Source organism: Dromiciops gliroides, chromosome 2 (assembly GCF_019393635.1).
Source record: "Dromiciops gliroides isolate mDroGli1 chromosome 2, mDroGli1.pri, whole genome shotgun sequence".
Classification (NCBI taxonomy): domain Eukaryota; kingdom Metazoa; phylum Chordata; class Mammalia; order Microbiotheria; family Microbiotheriidae; genus Dromiciops; species Dromiciops gliroides.
This window is the reverse complement of record NC_057862.1, coordinates 650,070,937-650,088,616: the sequence shown is the minus strand read 5'-3', so window position 1 is coordinate 650,088,616 and position 17,680 is coordinate 650,070,937. Positions and strand designations below refer to the sequence as shown.

At 36.8% G+C, this 17,680-nt stretch overlaps 1 protein-coding gene across 1 annotated transcript in view; it reads left to right on the top strand.

The window, feature by feature from the left end:
* Positions 1 to 17,680, top strand: part of FANCA (FA complementation group A) — a 100,249-nt gene that overhangs the window by 30,487 nt on the left and 52,082 nt on the right. The window contains exons 14-21 of the mRNA XM_043984738.1: positions 116 to 249; positions 8,113 to 8,223; positions 8,782 to 8,877; positions 8,991 to 9,050; positions 11,900 to 11,988; positions 12,918 to 12,978; positions 13,077 to 13,126; positions 14,470 to 14,546. Coding sequence (XP_043840673.1) covers positions 116 to 249; positions 8,113 to 8,223; positions 8,782 to 8,877; positions 8,991 to 9,050; positions 11,900 to 11,988; positions 12,918 to 12,978; positions 13,077 to 13,126; positions 14,470 to 14,546 — 678 coding nt within the window. The remainder of the gene's footprint in view (positions 1 to 115; positions 250 to 8,112; positions 8,224 to 8,781; positions 8,878 to 8,990; positions 9,051 to 11,899; positions 11,989 to 12,917; positions 12,979 to 13,076; positions 13,127 to 14,469; positions 14,547 to 17,680) is intronic.

The following is a 17,680-nucleotide window of genomic DNA, read 5'->3' as shown; positions in this document are numbered from 1 at the left end:
TGTATATTGCAGTTTTACTAACCATATTCTGATTTACTAATACTGTACCTGGATTCTAATTCTAATCTGTACTGTAGATATGTAGAGATTCTTGTTTAACTTTTTGCTTTTCTAGATTTGTTGGCCCATTTGATGATCAAAGCATTTGAGAGTTATGACTTAGAAAGCATGATCACTGCATTTCTGATAACTCGCCAGGCTGCTCTGGAAGGGCCTTCTGTGTTCATTCCTTATGCAGAGTGGTTTAAGGTAGGTTTAGTGCCTGATATAGAGGTATTAACTTTTAGGGTGTATGCATTGAATGAGTGACATTATTTAAATTGATCTTGTGAAAATTTCTAAAACTTTTAAAGATTTTTGCCTGCATTAGTTCATTGTAGGTTGGTGTTCTCCCTTGTCCATGTCAGGGTACAACCCTGGTAAGAGTAGGAAGAGACTTCTCAGTTGGAAGCAGGTATCTTCTTGTTTAGGTGATACTCAAAGTTGGCCCAGACCAATCTGTTTCTTGTCTTTTTCGTATGGTTACTTTATTTTTTAAGTAAGTTTTTATTGATATCTTTTGTTTATTTCTTACTAATTTCCCCCAGTATTCCTGCCCTTGTCCCATAAAACAAGAGAAAAAAGAGGGAAAAAATCAGAATAACTGCTCAATAACATTGAAAAAAGTTTGAAAATATGTGCACTGTACAATACTTGTGGACTTCCCACTTCTGCAAAGGGATTGCGGGGGGTGGCACGTAACCTCTCATATCTCTTACTTTGAACCATGCCTGTCTTTTATAATTGTGAAAGATTGGGGGCAGAGCAAAGATGGTGGAGAGAAGCCAGGAAGTTGCCTGAGCTCTCCCAAATTTCCCTCAGAAACAACATTAAATCAAGCCTCTAAATGGATTCTGGAGCTACAGAATCTACAAAAAGACAGAGTGAAACAATCTTCTGGCTTAAGATAACCTAGAAGGACTTTGGATCTATCTCACTTGGGTAAAAGAGGAGTGCAATACAGAGCAAAGGGTGTCTGGCCAAACCAGCTGGAAGTCTCTTAGCCACAGCACAGATCAGCAGGCTACTGGCACAGCAGGCCATTTATGAGGCTCCCCAGCTTCAACACAGAAGGCAATCTGGCAGCTGGGGGACACAACAGGCACAACTAGGCTGGGCCACCCCAGTGCAGCGAGCAAGCTGTTTGTTGCTGAGGTTCTAGAGTAGAAAGCCAGTGACCAGGCCCCTGGCTCCCAGCAAAAGAAGCTTGGGACAGTACCCTCTGTGCCCCAGGAGCCGAGCTCAACTTTAAAAGGCACAGAATGGGCTAAAATATGAGTAATAACAGAAAAGAACCCTCACCATAGAAAGGTACTAAGGCAACTGGGAACACCAAAACACAAACTCAGAAAAGGACAACAATGTCAAAATACCTACGTACGAAGCCTCAAAGGGAAAATGAATTGGTCTCAAGACCAAAAAGCCCTCTTGGAAGAGCTCAAAAAGGATTTTGTAAATCAAATAAGAGAGGTAGAAGAAAAATTGGTAAAAAGAAATGAGTGTGGGGCAGCTTGGTAGTGCAGTGGATAGAGCACCGGCCCTGGATTCAGGAGGACCTGAGTTCAGATCCAGCCTCAGACACTTTGCACACTTACTAGCTGTGTGACCCTGGGCAAGTCACTTAACCCCAATTGCCTCACCAAAAAAAAAAAAAAGAAAAGAAAATAAATGAGTGTTATCCAAGAGAGAGTCAATAGCTTGGAAAAAGAAGGACAAAAATTGATTCAGGAAAACAGTTCCTTAAAAAATACAATTGGGTAAGTGGAAAAGGAGATGCAAAAGCTGACTGGGGAAAATAATTACTTAATCAGAATTGGTCAGATGGAAGCTAATGAGACATCAGGAAGCAGTAAAGCAGAATCAAAAGAATGTAAAAATAGAAGAAAACATAAAATATGTCATTGGAAAAACAACAGACCTGGAAAATAGATCCAGTAGGGACAATTTAAGAGTTATCGGACTAATTGACAGCCATGATCTAAAATAAAAAGAGAGAGCCTGGACATCAAATTTCAGTAAATTATCAAGGAGAACTGCCCCAATGTCTTAGAACCAGGTCCACTGATCACTTCCTGAAAAAGATCCCAAAATGAAAATTCCAAGGAATATTTTAGCCAAATTCCACAATTATTAGTGAAGGAGAATACTGCAGGCAGTCAGAAAGAAACAATTTTAATGTCAATTTAAATATCAGGATTACAGATGACTTGGCAGCTTTACCATTAAAGGATCAGAGGGCTTGAAATATGATATTCTAGGGGGCAGAGGAACTTGGATTGCAACCAAGAATCCACCACCCAGCAAAACTGAGCATACTCTTTCAGGGTAAAAGATGAACATTCAATAAAATAGGAGACTTTATAATTGTGAAAGGTTGACTTTTGATCTAGTCACTATATATAGTTGGGGTTTTTTTGGCTCTATTGACTTTACTCTGCATCAGTTCATGTAGATCTTACCAAGCTTTCTGAATCCATCACACACATCCTTTCTTATAGCACAGTAATAATCCATTACATCAATGAACCACAATTTGGTGAGCTATTTCCCATTTGATGAATAACTAGTTTGTTTCTAGTTCTTTGCTATCACAAAAAAAAATGCTGCTATAAATATTTTGGTTTATTTAGGCACTTGCCTTTTATCACTGGCTTCCTTTTGATAGAAGCCTAGTACTAAAATCTTTGGGTCAAAGGTTATACACATTTTAGTCATTTTATTTTGCATGTTTATAGAATTGTTTAGCATGACACCTTACAGGCTGTCTTGTCCAACTTAAAGCATGAATCTTCTCTGCAGATAGTCACCTATCTAATCTCTTTGAAGAGCTCCAATGATAATGATCTCACTATTCTCTGAGAAAGTCCAATACGTTTTTGGACAGCTTTGATTGTTCAGATTATGTTGAGCCAAGATATGATGCCCCTCTGTCTTGGAAGAAAGTTTCTTTTCCTTTCTCACAGTGAAAAGAGTAGGTATATGTCAGCCTTTCCTGTGAATCATTTATGGCTTTTTCATTCACAAATTTGTAGCCATTTATAGGTACTACCATTAACACCTTGGCATGATTAATTCCCCTTTGTACTTTTAAAAATGTGTCCTAACTTTAGCTTGCTCCTGTTTCCACAGCTAACTGAATTCTTATAACATTGGACTCATTCTGATCACAAATACTTAGATCCCTTCAATTATGCACAACTGCTAGGCAAATCAGTTGTTCTCACAGTGGAATTTATGGGAGAGATTTCCACAGCTCTATGATTTATGCTTGTTTTGGGGTGTGTGTGTGTGTGTGTGTGCGTGTGTGTGTGTGTGAGTGATATGAACTGGTTGGCAAAAATATTTACATTTTAAAAATGCATCATTTTAATTTTCTCTTTATATATTTCTCATCTCTGTTGTTGAGCAAGGAGTGCCCTCTCAAAATAGCTAAGAGTTGTTGTTGATATTCATGGTTTAAGCACTCAGGGATTTGAGTAAGAACTCAACCTGGATAGCTGCCTTTTTTTCTCTTAAATTTTCTAATTGTTGGTCAGCCTAGTACCAACTGATAGTGATAAATGTTCCACAAAATATATTCAGCAAGTTTGTCAAAATACTACAGTTCCCTACAGAAATTTAGGTCTTGAATCAGAAACATTATTGTTTTCTTACTTGTAAAATTCTCAGCGCTAAAAAATGAGAACGAGTAGAACACTTCTGGCAACCTGTTAGGCATTTCAAGGACATTTAAAATTCATGTTAAGTATTATTAATGCAGATAGAATAATATGGCTAATGTTGGTGCTGTGACATGTGAACCGATGGAACTCGTAGAGGACAGGGAGTTCTTTTTTGTCAAGTGTCTAGAGCAGCATCCAAGGCAGTTATGGACCTAATGTTTCTGAATAATGAAACAGAACTGTCCATTGTTCTGGAACAGGTTATAATGGAGTAACAGCATATGAACGCAGTGTCCCTAGAGCTTAGAAATGCTCAGCTCAAGTATAAAAAGGTCATCTATGTCAGCCAGAATTCTAAATAAGTTCTGAATGTTGGTAGAATTATATTTCTTTTTTTGGATCGATTCTATTTTCACTGCAATACCTCCTCACTTTTAATTGAACTAATATTTTCCAAGAACAAGAAATACTTTCAGTGTAGATTTGGGGGACTGATAATAATGAATGTTTTCTTTTATAGTTTGATTCCTAGTATTCTACCCCACCCCTACTATATAGCCTCCCTATTATGTTTCTAGACCCTTCAATCAATTTAGCATTTATTTAAATGTCTTTAAGCTGAAGTGTATCTGACACATTGCCAGGATTCATTCTTTGTTGATGGATTTTATTTATTCGTAAGGGGAAATCAAGATAAAAGTTATATTTAATTTATTTTAGCAGCTTCTTAAATAAAGAAAATTGTGACATCTCATGTTGGGAAAGGACCTGAGAGGTCATCTGATTCAACCCATACCTTTATAGGAATGCCCTCTCTGATAGTTATATATCCAGTTTTCACTTACATTCCTTTAGTGAGGTACTACCACCACTACCTAGTAACATGTAAGGACAGTGGAAATTTTTTCTCTGCATCAAAATATATCTTTATTCAGTGTCTCTCATTCTTGATTCCACCCTTGGTGACAGGGCAGCACAAGTCTTATCTCTCTTCCATGTCATAGCCCTTCAAGTAATTGAGGACAGATACTGTATTCTTCCTAACTCTTTTCTTCTCCAGGCCAAACATTCCCATTTCCATAAGGTCCATGTATGTTGTATTCTTTAGGCTTCCTCAGTATCCTGTTTGCCCTCTTGTGTTCAGTCTTCAGCTTATTAATGTTCTCCTTAATATGTGTTGCTCAGGACTGAAAGCAATATTCTAGACGTGGTCCGACTAGGACAGAGTGAAGCAAGGGATTACCACATTTTTTGTTCTTGACACTCTGAACTTTTTTTTTTTTTGGTGAGGCAGTTGGGGTTAAGTGACTTGCCCAGAGTCACACAGCTAGTAAGTGTCAAGTGTCTGAGGCTGGATTTGAACTCAGGTCCTCCTGAATCCAGGACCAGTGCTCTATCCACTGCACTATCTAGCTGCCTCACTCTAACTTCTTAATGCAGTGAAAGATGGCATCTCTTTTCTGGCTGCCGTGTCTCCCTGTTGATTTATATTGAACTTGCTATCCACTAAAAACTCCAGACCTATTGTGAAGGAGGCTCCTACAGCTTTAGACTTGGCTTGGTGTGGGGTGTGATCTGGTTGGCAAGAATAATTGTATTTTTTCCCAGATTCTGTAGCTGACTTCTCTGCTCTAAGTTATTATTCATTCTAAGCAGGTAACTATTTGTAAATTTGATTGGGAGTCATGGCTGTGCCTGGCTTTTTAAAATTTCAACTAAGTACATGTATAAAAAGCACAGAAGATGTTTGTACGATTTAAAAAAGCATGTGGAACCATTTAAAAATTTTGACCCCAGTATGAATACAGTGAGAAAATAATGGGGTTCTGTGAGACCCAGAAAGCCTTGCCTGATCTTTCTTAAGGCCAGCCCAGAGACAGGACAATTCCAAAGGAAATGTAGTTGGACCTTGGGCTGTGAATAGAGACAGTTAGAGATTAAAACCACACCTACCTGAGAGCCTTCCCCTCAGAGGGTCTGTCCTCCATCCACGGACCTCAGCAAGTACCGCTCTGGACCACACTCAAGTCCAGCAAACCAGTAGATTTGAATGATGCCAGCTCATTAGCTTTGAGTAATATGGAAGGGCCACCTTCCCTCTGGACCGCAGGAAGCTTCCACTCTCTCTCTCCTCTGCTTCTACCTGGAACTCAGAGGAGGTGGCCATGCTGAGCTCTCGCTCCTTTCTGAACCATATGCTATCTCTTTACTAATATTTAATATGCTTTAATAAATGCTTAATGCCCCAAACTGGTGTTATAGCCTCTAATTTTTAAGTAGCAATATATTAGAAACCTCAGCCAAGTTCCCTACAACTTGGGACAGAGATAGGGCACTCATCAATTTTTAATCACCACGATACTATAAGGCTCTGTGATTCATTATGCAGATGAACTGTATATGGCCATTCCTCCCCTATCTTGGTGATTTTTTTTTTAACCTAAATGCCCTAGTCTCAGAGTTCCAAATCCTCAATTTGTAATCATCAGCGCTTTCCCTTCTGCAGTTTCTTTTAATTTCCAAGGAAAGATCATGCTTATAATTGGTTTTCTCCCTCAGGTTTACATATGTTCTGTAGTTCCTATTGGAGCAGGAACCATTCACCCACACAAGCATTTAAATGAGTTGGGCTTTTTTTTTTTTTTTTTGATGCAGCAACAGCAAAATAAGGTTTAGTTTAACTTGAGTATTTGGCATTTTGTGTGTATTATTACAAATTTCAAAGGAATTAACTGAGGAGTTTTTTTTTTAGTAATAAACATTTTTATTTTTAGCTTTGAGTTCCAATTTCCAAATTCTATCCCTCCCCCCATCCTCCTTCTCTGAGGCAGTAAGCAATCAGATATGTTTTATACATGTATGATTATGTAAAACATTACCATATTTGTCATTTTATTAAAAAAACTTGAATAAAAGAAAAAAATGAAAGTGAAAAATAGTATGTTCCAGTCTGTATTCCATCAATATCAGTTCTTTCTTTGGAGGTGGATAGTATGTTTCATCAGTAGTCCTTTGGGATTGTCTTGGATCATTGTATTACTAAGAATAGTCATTCACAGTTCTTCTTTAAACAATATTGCTGTCTCTGTGCACAATGTTCTCTTGGTTCTTCTCACTTCACTATACATCAGTTCATATAAGTCTTTCCAGGCCTTTCTGAAATCATCCTGCTTGTCATTTCTTATAGCACAATAATATTCCATTACCATCATATACCACAGTTTGAATTAACTGATTTTAACAAAATTTTATTTGTTCCTAATGAGAAATAGCATAAAATTTATATTAAGCCTCCACTTTAGTCTGCCATCTTTAAAACGAAATGTGGCCATTAAGAGTTTTTTGCTAACAGGTTTCTGTGAAATTGAGAATATGGATAGAGATTACAAAGAACACTTTCAGTGGGAAAGCTCTCAAGTCCCCAGATTCCCTAGATGATTTTTCCTTTCTACATTATTGTTTGTTCTAGGCAAGTAACTATTTGTAAGTTTGATTTGGAGTCCTGGCTCTGCCTGTTTTTTTCCAGTTTCAACTAAACATGTGTCCAAAACGTATAGAAGTTACTACTACAATTTTAGAAGGCCACGTGGAGCCTTCAATACTGTAGATAACATCCCATTTATATGAATTGGTAGATAAAACCTACTGGGGTTGCTTGAAGAAACATAAAGGGCAAATGACTTGCCCTGAGTCACACAGTGAGTATTAGATTTGCCTGACTACAAACCCAATATTCTACCTACTAAATCACACTACCTTATATAAGTCTTTGACATAATTCATTTATTAAGAAATTAACAAAATACTCAAGATGCTGAATGAATTAGACATGGCTAATATGAGAATTTGTCTTATGTGACTATGCATGTGGGTATTTTTTTTTTAATTTTAATTTTTTGGTGAGGCAATTGGGGTTAAGTGACTTGCCCAGGGTCACACAGCTAGTAAGTGTTAAGTGTCTGAGGCTGGATTTGAACTCAGGTCTTCCTAACTCCAGGGCCGGTGCTCTATCCACTGCACCACCTAGCTGCTCCTGTATGTGGGTATTTTGATATTTTCCAGTAGCAAGTTTTCTAGGTATGAGATGAAAGATTATTTATAATTGGTGGAAACTTTTCTTTTGAAATTTTTGCCAGGACCGAGAGCAGGTAAGTGGGTTAGGTAAGATTTTTATTCTGGCAAGATTCTTTAAGATTCAGATGCCTCGGGGCAGCTAGATGGCGTAGTGGATAGAGCCCCGGCCCTGGAGTCAGGAGTACCTGAGTTCAAATCCGGCCTCAGACACTTAACACTTACTAGCTGTGTGACCCTGGGCAAGTCACTTAACCCCAATTGCCTCACTAAAAAATAAAAATAAAAAAAAAAATAAAAAAAAGATTCAGATGCCTTACACTTATTCTTTTTTTTTCAGGTTTCCTTTGGGAATGTTAGTGGTTACCATGGCTGCAGTAAGAAGGCTTTAGTTTTCTTATTCAAGTTTTTATCAGACTTAGTACCCTTTGAATCCCCACAGTACTTGAAGGTGAGAAGACATGTACAATTCTGTTCACAGATTTTCTTTTCTTTTTTTTCCACAAGTTTTCATTTTTTCCACCTTTTTCCTGTAGAAATATACTAGTAACCTTGCACAAACTATCTCCAGGGCTAGATGTGTGTTTGTTATTGTTTTTTAAATATCTTGAGATGCACTGAGAATTGGAAGTGTAAAAGTTGCTTTGATAACTTGAGTACTAAGGATCCAGAGTTTTTTTTTTTTTTTTAGTGAGGCAGTTGGGGTTAAGTGACTTGCCCAAGGTCACACAGCTAGTAAGTATTAAGTGTCTGAGGCCGGATTTGAACTCAGGTACTCCTGACTCCAAGGCCAGTGCTCTATCCACTGTGCCATCTAGCTGCCCCTCTTTTCTTTTTTTTTGCCAAGATATCTTTCATTTTTTGCATTTGGGTTTTATAAATTATGTTACATTTCTGCTGAATTCTCATGAGAAGCAGCTTTTGGGATAAAGTTATAAAGCCTCTATAAAAAAAGCTGTAAAAACATCTGTCTTGATAAAGTAATCCCATTCTGAACTTTTGCCTTCAGATACACATTCTTCACCCACCACTGGTACCAGTAAAATATCGGTCTTTGCTTATGGAATATATTACACTAGCCAAAACTCGATTGGCTGATCTCAAGGCAAGTTCAAGATCTTAATACTTCAGTGTACATTGAAAATATTGTCTTTTAATCTTAGAATATGAAGTATTTTGTGACAATTTCAATTTTTTTCACCCTTCTGTCTTTTCAAGGTTGCTATAGAAGATATGGGACTTTATGAGGACCTATCATCAACAAGAGAAGTTATAGAGGTACTGGAATAGATATTGTATTCCTGGCAGAGTCTCTCTTAGATGCTAATGTATTGGTTGAAGAAGAAGTCTTTTTCATTGCACTAATAGTATGTGTTGGTCCAGACTTATGAAAATCTCTTCCCTATAACCACTTATAGAAATGTTGTCATTTTATTCAGCAGATGCCTTTGCTGCTGAATGGTTTTTTTGTTTGTTTTGTTTTTTGTTTTTTTTAGTGAGGCAATTGGGGTTAAGTGGCTTGCCCAGGGTCACACAGCTAGTAAGTGTTAAGTGTCTGAGGCCGGATTTGAACTCAGGTACTCCTGACTTCGGGGCCGGTGCTCTATCCACTGCGCCAGCTAGCTGCCCCTGCTGCTGAATGTTAAGCTCTGGAAATATTGGTTCTCTTTGTTTATGTCCAATTTGAATTATGCTACTTGTTGAAGAGTTAATTTCCCAGGCAGGAAGTTAAGGGGAAATATATGCAAAAAGGATTGTGATATAAAAACAAAAGACACCAATAATTTCTTTTCCTTTTTTTTTTTTTTTTTTTGAGGCAGGCAGGGTTAAGTGACTTGCCCAGGGTCACACCGCTAGTAAATGTCTAAAGTCACAGTTGAACTCAGGTCTTCCCGACTCCAGGGCTACTGCTCTCTATCCACTGTGCTGCCTAGCTGCACCATCACCAATCATTTTTTTTTGGTGGGGCAATGAGGATTAAGTGACTTGCCCAGGGTCACACAGCTAGTAAGTGTCAAGTGTCTGAGACCAGATTTGAGCTCAGGTCCTTCTGAATCCAGGGCTGGTGCTTTATCCACTACACCACCTACCTGCCCCCACCAATAATTTTTTAAGAAAAAAAATGTACTTGTGATAAAGACTTTTGGTTCAATGTTCATTTTTGGGTACATGTGTTCAGAACCCTAGGAAGTAAATTGTTATTTATTTAAAAGTGTAAAGTAGAGAAAGAAAAGCTGGTAAAATGTGCCTCTGTGGAACAATATATTTCTTGTTAAGGATCTGAGATTTACATGAGAAATATATGGAATAATAGTCTCTAAAACAAAAAGGAACTTAACATTTTAATGGGGGACCATCAAAAATAGGGGGAATAGATGCATATTTATATGAAACTTAACTTTACTAGGCTCATAGTGATTTAGAAATGGAGGGACTTAAGGAAATGTGAGTAGACCACCCCCACTAAAAATAGCTTGGTTTTGTTTGGTATTTTTTACATTTTTCTATTATTGATATCTTTTATTTTTTACATCATCTATGTTTCTCAATTTATCTTTTCCCCTAAATAGGCCAGATAGTAGAGGGAAAAAATATTTCAGCAAAATTATCCAAATCATTGAAAAACATTAATATTTGCAATGTTACCCACCCATTATACTCTACCTCTGCCAAGAAGAGAGGGAGGTACCTTTTTTTACAGCTCTTCTTTGGGGCCAAAGCTGGTCATTATAAATTCTTAATATTCAGTTTCATTAGTTTTCTTGTTTCCTTTTATTTTGTTGTAGTTGTTTTGCATATTGTTTTCCTGTTTCTGCTTACTTAAATTTGTAGCTGTTATTATAAGTCTTCCCATGCTTTTCTGTATATATCACATTAATTTTTTCCTTATTGTTCAAATGGGCAGACTACAACAGTTTCTATTTCATTTTCAAAAATCAACTCTTTTTACTAATTCACCTTATTTTGCATTGCTCTTTTTCTCCAAGAAAGCATAGGAGAAAAAGAAAAACTCCATTAGAATCAAGTGGAACGTGAAGGGCACCACAAATCTGGAGAATATTTCTTTAAAGTCACATTTTCTCTATTTGCATATAAATGCATATGATTGTGTACAATTGTCTAACCTCACCTGGGGAAATAATGTAATATGAAGTAACAGTAGGTGTGTGATGCATGATCATTGTTGAGCTTGGATGTTAAAAGTATGTGAGATAATCCTTTTTCGTTGTAACCATATATAAAGCTATATTAGGAATATTCATTTATTGGATTGGATTTTATGATGTTGAACTGTTTGAGTACTTAGCACTCATATGAGGACACTGTAAAAATATAAATGTTATCATATAGTTCACTGACCCTTAGGATAGTTCATAGGAAGGGCTAAATTTTTAAAACCTAGAATAAATTAGTCTCAGTTTTTTTTTTTTTGTTTGTCAACTACTTTTCTAAAAAATTGCACATCAGGGGCAGCTAGGTGGCACAGTGGATAGAGCACTGGCCCCGAAGTCAGGAGTACCTGAGTTCAAATCCGGCCTCAGACACTTAACACTTACTAGCTGTGTGACCCTCAGCAAGTCACTTAACCCCAATTGCCTCACTAAAAAAAAAAAAAATTGCACATCCATCTTTTATTATAATGAACAACAAAAAGTGGGGGAGAAGAAGAGTGTTCTGTGAAAGCAGATGCAACAAGTCAACATTAAGGCATTATTCCAACCTCTCAGATCCATTTTTCTTGGGTTAGGGAGGAAACATGATCCCAACAAAACTTTGATGATTCATTAAATGACCACCCAGATTATGGGCAGCTTCCTACAATAGCCCCTGGGAGCGCTGCCCTGTTGGTGGGTCTGGCTCACAGGAATAACTGGAAGAGTTGCTTCTTTCAACTCCCCATATTGGTCACTTCTTACCATGTCCCCATCGCTAACCCCCAGCCAGGTCCTTTATTGAGTCGAACCATCTAGGAGGCGTTTATTTTTTGTGTATCAACAACTTTAACTGATATCATTCAACTATTCTAAGGTGATAATTATTGCTGAATATTTAAGGAGAGGAATGTCATCAAGGTCAGCACTGTTTAATTTGTTACTCTAACTTTCCCTTCCATGTCTGTGAGCCAGCCCCACTGCCAGGCACAACAAGATGTCGAAAAGGCCATTCAGGTATTTGAACAGACAGGGAAGATCCCGGTAACCGTAATGGAAGCCAGGTAGGTTATTATTGCCTGTGTAGCACCCAGCCATAATACTTGACCCAGAGTAGATGCCATCCAATGTTTGATAAAAATGGGATTATTCCAAAGCTGCTGTATATGAGCAGTTATACATTTAAATTGGTATTGTTATTTATTATATACACGCATATTAATTTATCGTAAAGTCACATGAAGCAAATATGCTCTTTTTTATAGATGGGAAAACTAAATTGTAGAAAGGTTTAGAGGCTTGCCCAGGGTTAAGTGGCAATAAAGCCTGGTTAAGAACTTAGACTTTCTAAGGAAATGCTATTAACAACATAGCTTATGAGCAATTCTATACTTAATCAGTGGTATTGTGGAAAGATCCCTGGATTTGAGTCATAGGTTCTGACACTTAATAGCTAGTCAGACATCAGCAGGTCACCTAGCTTCTGTTAGATTATAAAATATAAAACAGAGGTCAGAATATTTGCCCATTGTATCCTTCTGGGTTGTGAAGAAAATAGTTTGTGAACCTCAAAATGCTCAGTAGATATGGGTGTTTTTATTACTTATAACTACCATGGATCATTGATTCATCTATATGGGTCCTCCCACCCATATTGATTACTCTCTATCTGTACCTTGTGATTTCTTTTTGTTATTATTAATTTGGAAACTTATACAACTACTGTTGTTTGGTACAGTAGTTGAGTCAGAGAACAGAAAGGCAGGTGCACACTGTAGCACTGTGATCCTTTATTATTTTCAGACTTGATTGTCAGTCTGCCAGAAGCCACTGTAGTGAGCTAAATGGCCCATGAAGGCTGAAGGACCACTTGATCAAGTATGCATGGATACTGCGTTTATGATCTCATTACCTAACATATTCTAAAGATGATTCAAACTGATCCTCTGTTACTTTGAGGAATCCTCACTGTGTTTTCATCTTTATGTTCCAGTATATTTAGGAAACCCTATTACATGTCTCGTTTTCTCCCAGCTCTGCTCATACCTCGTGTGGTTAGTATTTTTCTTTTTTCATATGTTACAAGTTAAAGGAGGACAGTTACAGGTCACTTTAGGCCTCTCATTCTGACTCCTGTATTTTTATTGTGCAGCTTCCTGAATCTCCTGATTCCCGAATGGTTTTTATAGATTCTCTCAGAAGGTAGGAATATCAGCTTAGCGTGGGGGTAGGGTGAAGGGGTGGAGGGGTGAGTTGGGATGATTGATGGATTGACATGTTCCTAGACCATTTACTAATACATCTTGAAAGAAGAAGCTATAGTATTGTGGTAAAATTTGGTAGGGAAGATTTGGAAGTCACAGGGCATATTTTCTTTACAGAGTGATGGCATGAACTGGTAGTTAGATTGTACTTTAATTTCTAGAATCAGCAGTATATTCTAAGATAAAACTTTGGGATCAGTAATCTGGAAATTTAAAAATTTTTATAGTTGCACAATTACCATAGTAGGAGAATTTAAGCAAGGGAAGAAAAAGAAAAGGAAAACTTGTGTTAGATTCAGCCTATCTGAGTCTGTCATTTGGAAATCTGTCATTTAGAAAAGTTTTTAATTTGAAATAACTCACTACCACAGGACACCCTCTTCCTTATTTGTGATCCTTAGTAGTTGATAGCAGTCCTCATTTTCCCAGGCAGAGATACGAAATTGTAAAGTCTGTTTTCCATACAAAGCTTCACAAAAGTAATGGAATATGTGAAAAGGTTGAGATGAGAAAAGTGACACTATTATGATTTCATATTTGGAGACCATCTCACGGGCCTACTTCATCTTTGCTTTTTCTATGCACACTTCACTTACAATTCTGCATCTTATGCTGAAAAAATTAGATTTTAGACACTGTTTTGATGGCATCTGGCAGGTATTAGAAGCTTCTCCCCACACTTCAGAAGATTTGGATACATATGCTTAGGGATGTAATATCTCATACAAATGGTTTGTGCTACAGTTGTTCATGTTAGCATGCCCATACACACTTTTCCATTTCCTGTGTTGGCTTACAAGTGTGACTCTGCTATCCCAGAAAGCACCAACATTAGTTAGTTTGTGCCTTTTTAAGTGGTTTTACAATCTTCATTCTTGTTATGTATATTTCTCACATTGCAGCTTTATATATTTTGTTTTGTTTTTGCCAGGGCAGTGAAGGTTAAATGACTTGCCCAGGGTCACACAGCTAGTAAGTGTCAAGTGTCTGAGGTCAGATTTGAACTCAGGTCCTCCTGAATCCAGGGCTGGTACTTTATCTACTGCACCACCTAGCTGCCCCCTGCAGCTTTATATATTTTAAGGCCCTGGATTCAGGAGGACCTGAGTTCAAATCTGGCCACAGACACCTGACACTTACTGCGTGACCCTGGGCAAGTCACTTAACCCCAATTGCTTCACACACATACAAAAAGACATATGGACAACCCTAACAAATCTACCAGTAAAAATTTGAGTTCTAAAGGAATCCAATTAATTTTTGTTTTACTCTAATACACAGAGCTGATAAACTTCCTCCAAATATGTATTCCAACTATGTGCAAGCCTGTTCTGCTGCAGAAGAAAAACAACTAGAAGGTGAGGTCACTAGTTACTAATTTAATGCTTAGTAAAGAATTTGATGGTATCCATTTCTTTAAGCAGTAATTTTTTTTTTCATATAACATTTGATTAGATGACACTGATTAGGTCAACATTGTGGGTTTACCAACTAGATACATAATGTGTCTCTTAGTTACCCATCTTGTTAAAAACATTTGTGATGAGAGTTAGGGGAGAGTGTGTGGATGGTTCATCAAAGATCTAAAACTATTTTTGGTTTAAATGTATAATGTATAAATATATCAGCAATATACAATGTATAAACAAGTATACAATGTAAAATATACAATGTATATTACATACAATGTATATGTACAATGTATAAATAAAAACACCATTTTATCTGTATAAATCTAAGATTGCAACTTCATTCCTACCTTTCTGCCAGCATTCAGTTCTTAGACACAGATTACCTTTTGTTTGCCTGAGTGATACAAGTGTCCAGGTTCTAAAGAAGATTGTAGGGATTGCTTCTCTTTTTTGTCATGTTTAATCATATCCACATTTTATATCATTCTTTTTTTTTAGCTTACTTAGATTTTGCTTTTTTGTTTTGTTTTGTTTTTATAGAGCAATGAGGGTTAAGTGACTTGCCCAGGGTCACACAACTAGTTAAGTGTCAAGTGTCTGAGGCTGGATTTGAACTCATGTCCTCCTGAATCCAAGGCCAGTGCCTTATCCACCGCACCACCTAGCTGCTCCCTAGATTTTGCTTTATGGCTGTTTCTACTTTTAGAAAAAATGTTGAAGTAGATCTTGATGAAATTTTTTTTGGGTGTTTTGTTGTTGTTTTTTTATGGTGGCTTTAACCTGGATATGGAAAGGTTTGGATGCAGTTATCTATGTATATTCTTATCTACTTTATTTTATCTCATTCTATGAATTCTGCATATGAGGAATGATATGAATAAACTAGGGTATAGGGAAAGCATACATAACTTTGTAGGATCTCATTTTACAATGGGCCAGGAGTCAGCTCCATAGACTTCATAGTCTGCATAGCTTCTTAGTTTTTGTTTGCTTTTTAAGTGACTATACTTTTTTTTTGCAGATTGATTTCTTTTATTATAATAAGCATATAATATTAAAATCATTATAATAAGCATATAACATTAAGAGATTTATTTTCTTTTGCAATATGACTAATATGGGTTTTTTTTTCCTTTTCTCTTTTTCAGTTACTATTGTTAACTGTTTCCCTCCTTCCTGTTCCCTTCCCCATGATATTTACTCTATTATCTATCTTCTTTCACCCTATCCCTCCTCTAAAGGGATTTGCTTCAGACTGCCCCCTCCCATAATCTGCCCTTCCTTCTTTCCCCCCTCCCTCCTTATCCCCTTAAATTACTGTGCTTTCATGTGAAGAGAAACATCTCTGGGTCAGGCAGTTTGGTTGAAACTCTTTGTGGGCTGGTCTGATTTTTACAAATTAAATGATCTTTTATAAACTTAATATTGAATATTAGTACAACTAATTAAACTTCCCTTGTAACTATTTACTTTTAATCATTTCAGATGAATAAAATATCACAACTTTAAATTCCTGCTAAGTCTATAAGGATCCTTTGCCCATCCTTATTTCCTTTTCCTCTTAAATAGTTGCAGTTAATCTTGTATTCTGTTCTTCTTAGTCTGCTTTTTTGCACTTTGTATTATGTCCTAGTAATCTTTCCAAATAGCTTTATGCTCCTTGTTCTTGGAGGCAGCATGTTTTAGAAGAAAGGGCTTTGCACTTGGAGGACGTGAGTTGAAATTCGGGCTTTGCTAGTGATTATTTATGTGACCTTAGGCAAGAAATTTAACCCCTCTGGACCTCGATTCCTCATTTTAAAAAAATGCTTGAACTGCTAGGTGGCACAGTGGATAAAGCACCGGCCCTGGATTCAGGAGGACCTGAGTTCAAATCCGGCCTCAGACACTTGGCACTTACTAACTGTGTGACCCTGTGCAAGTCACTTAACCCCATTTCCCCACACACACACAAAAAAGTTACAATTATCATTAGGGGGCAGCTAGATGGCGCAGTGGTTAAAGCGCTGGCCCTGGATTCAGATGTACTTGAATTCAAATCCAGCCTCAGACACTTGACACTAGCTGTGTGACCCTGGGCAAGTTACTTAACCCCCATTGCCCTGCCAAAAAAAAATGCTTGAACTTAGTGATCTCTAGTGTCTCTTCCTATTCTAACCTGATGACTGTGTAAAGTGCTTTATAGATCTTAAAAGGTCACATTAAATAGTTTTTATCATAAAAATATTAACAGTTATTAATAGTATTTCATTACATTAGTGGACCGCAATTTATTTGACCAATTTTCCATTATTGTACATTTAAGTAGTGCCCAGTTTTTTGTAGTTACAGACAATGTGAAATGAAAACTTTTGAAGTCACCATTTCCTTTTGATTGAATTGAATGACTGAATCAGAGGACAGGATTATTTTTGTGGCATTTGCAGCATACTGCTAGATCTCTATCCAGAAATTTGTAGTTCTAAGAGATACAAATGAGTGCACATTTTTTTTCTGCAACTGTGAGTTCCTTACTTTCATTTAAAAATGTTAATTTTAATCTTTTTATTCTGAATTTAATAAATACCATCTGAAATAAGCACTAGGATATACAGTTATACATGAAACTATTATTTACAACTTACGTTTTTAAGAATATAATAAATTTAGAAAGTTACTTTCAATTCCATCTTGTTTGTGATCCCTTCTTATTTTCCCTTTATTCTTTTCTGTGCATTTCAAAAACATATTTTGATGACCTCTTTTTCCTTTATTTTCTGTTTGGGGGCAACACTGTCTATTATTCTCTTCTTCCTCCCCTCCATGAGAAAGAAGGAAAACAAGACCTTTGTAAAAGCTCTGCAGTCAAAGTGAAACAAATTCCCACATTGTAGTAATCATAATCTCAAACAATGCAACAGTAAAAATAGATATAGGATGGGTCAAACAAATAAAAAATTTCCAAAACACAACAAAAAGTATGGGAAGAAAACCACAAGACTGAAAAAAATAGAAAAAAATTTATGGTATCTCCTCTACTAAAAATAACTGATATAGAAAAACTGGTCCAAAAGAGAACCAAAGGGCAAAGGGAAAATGAA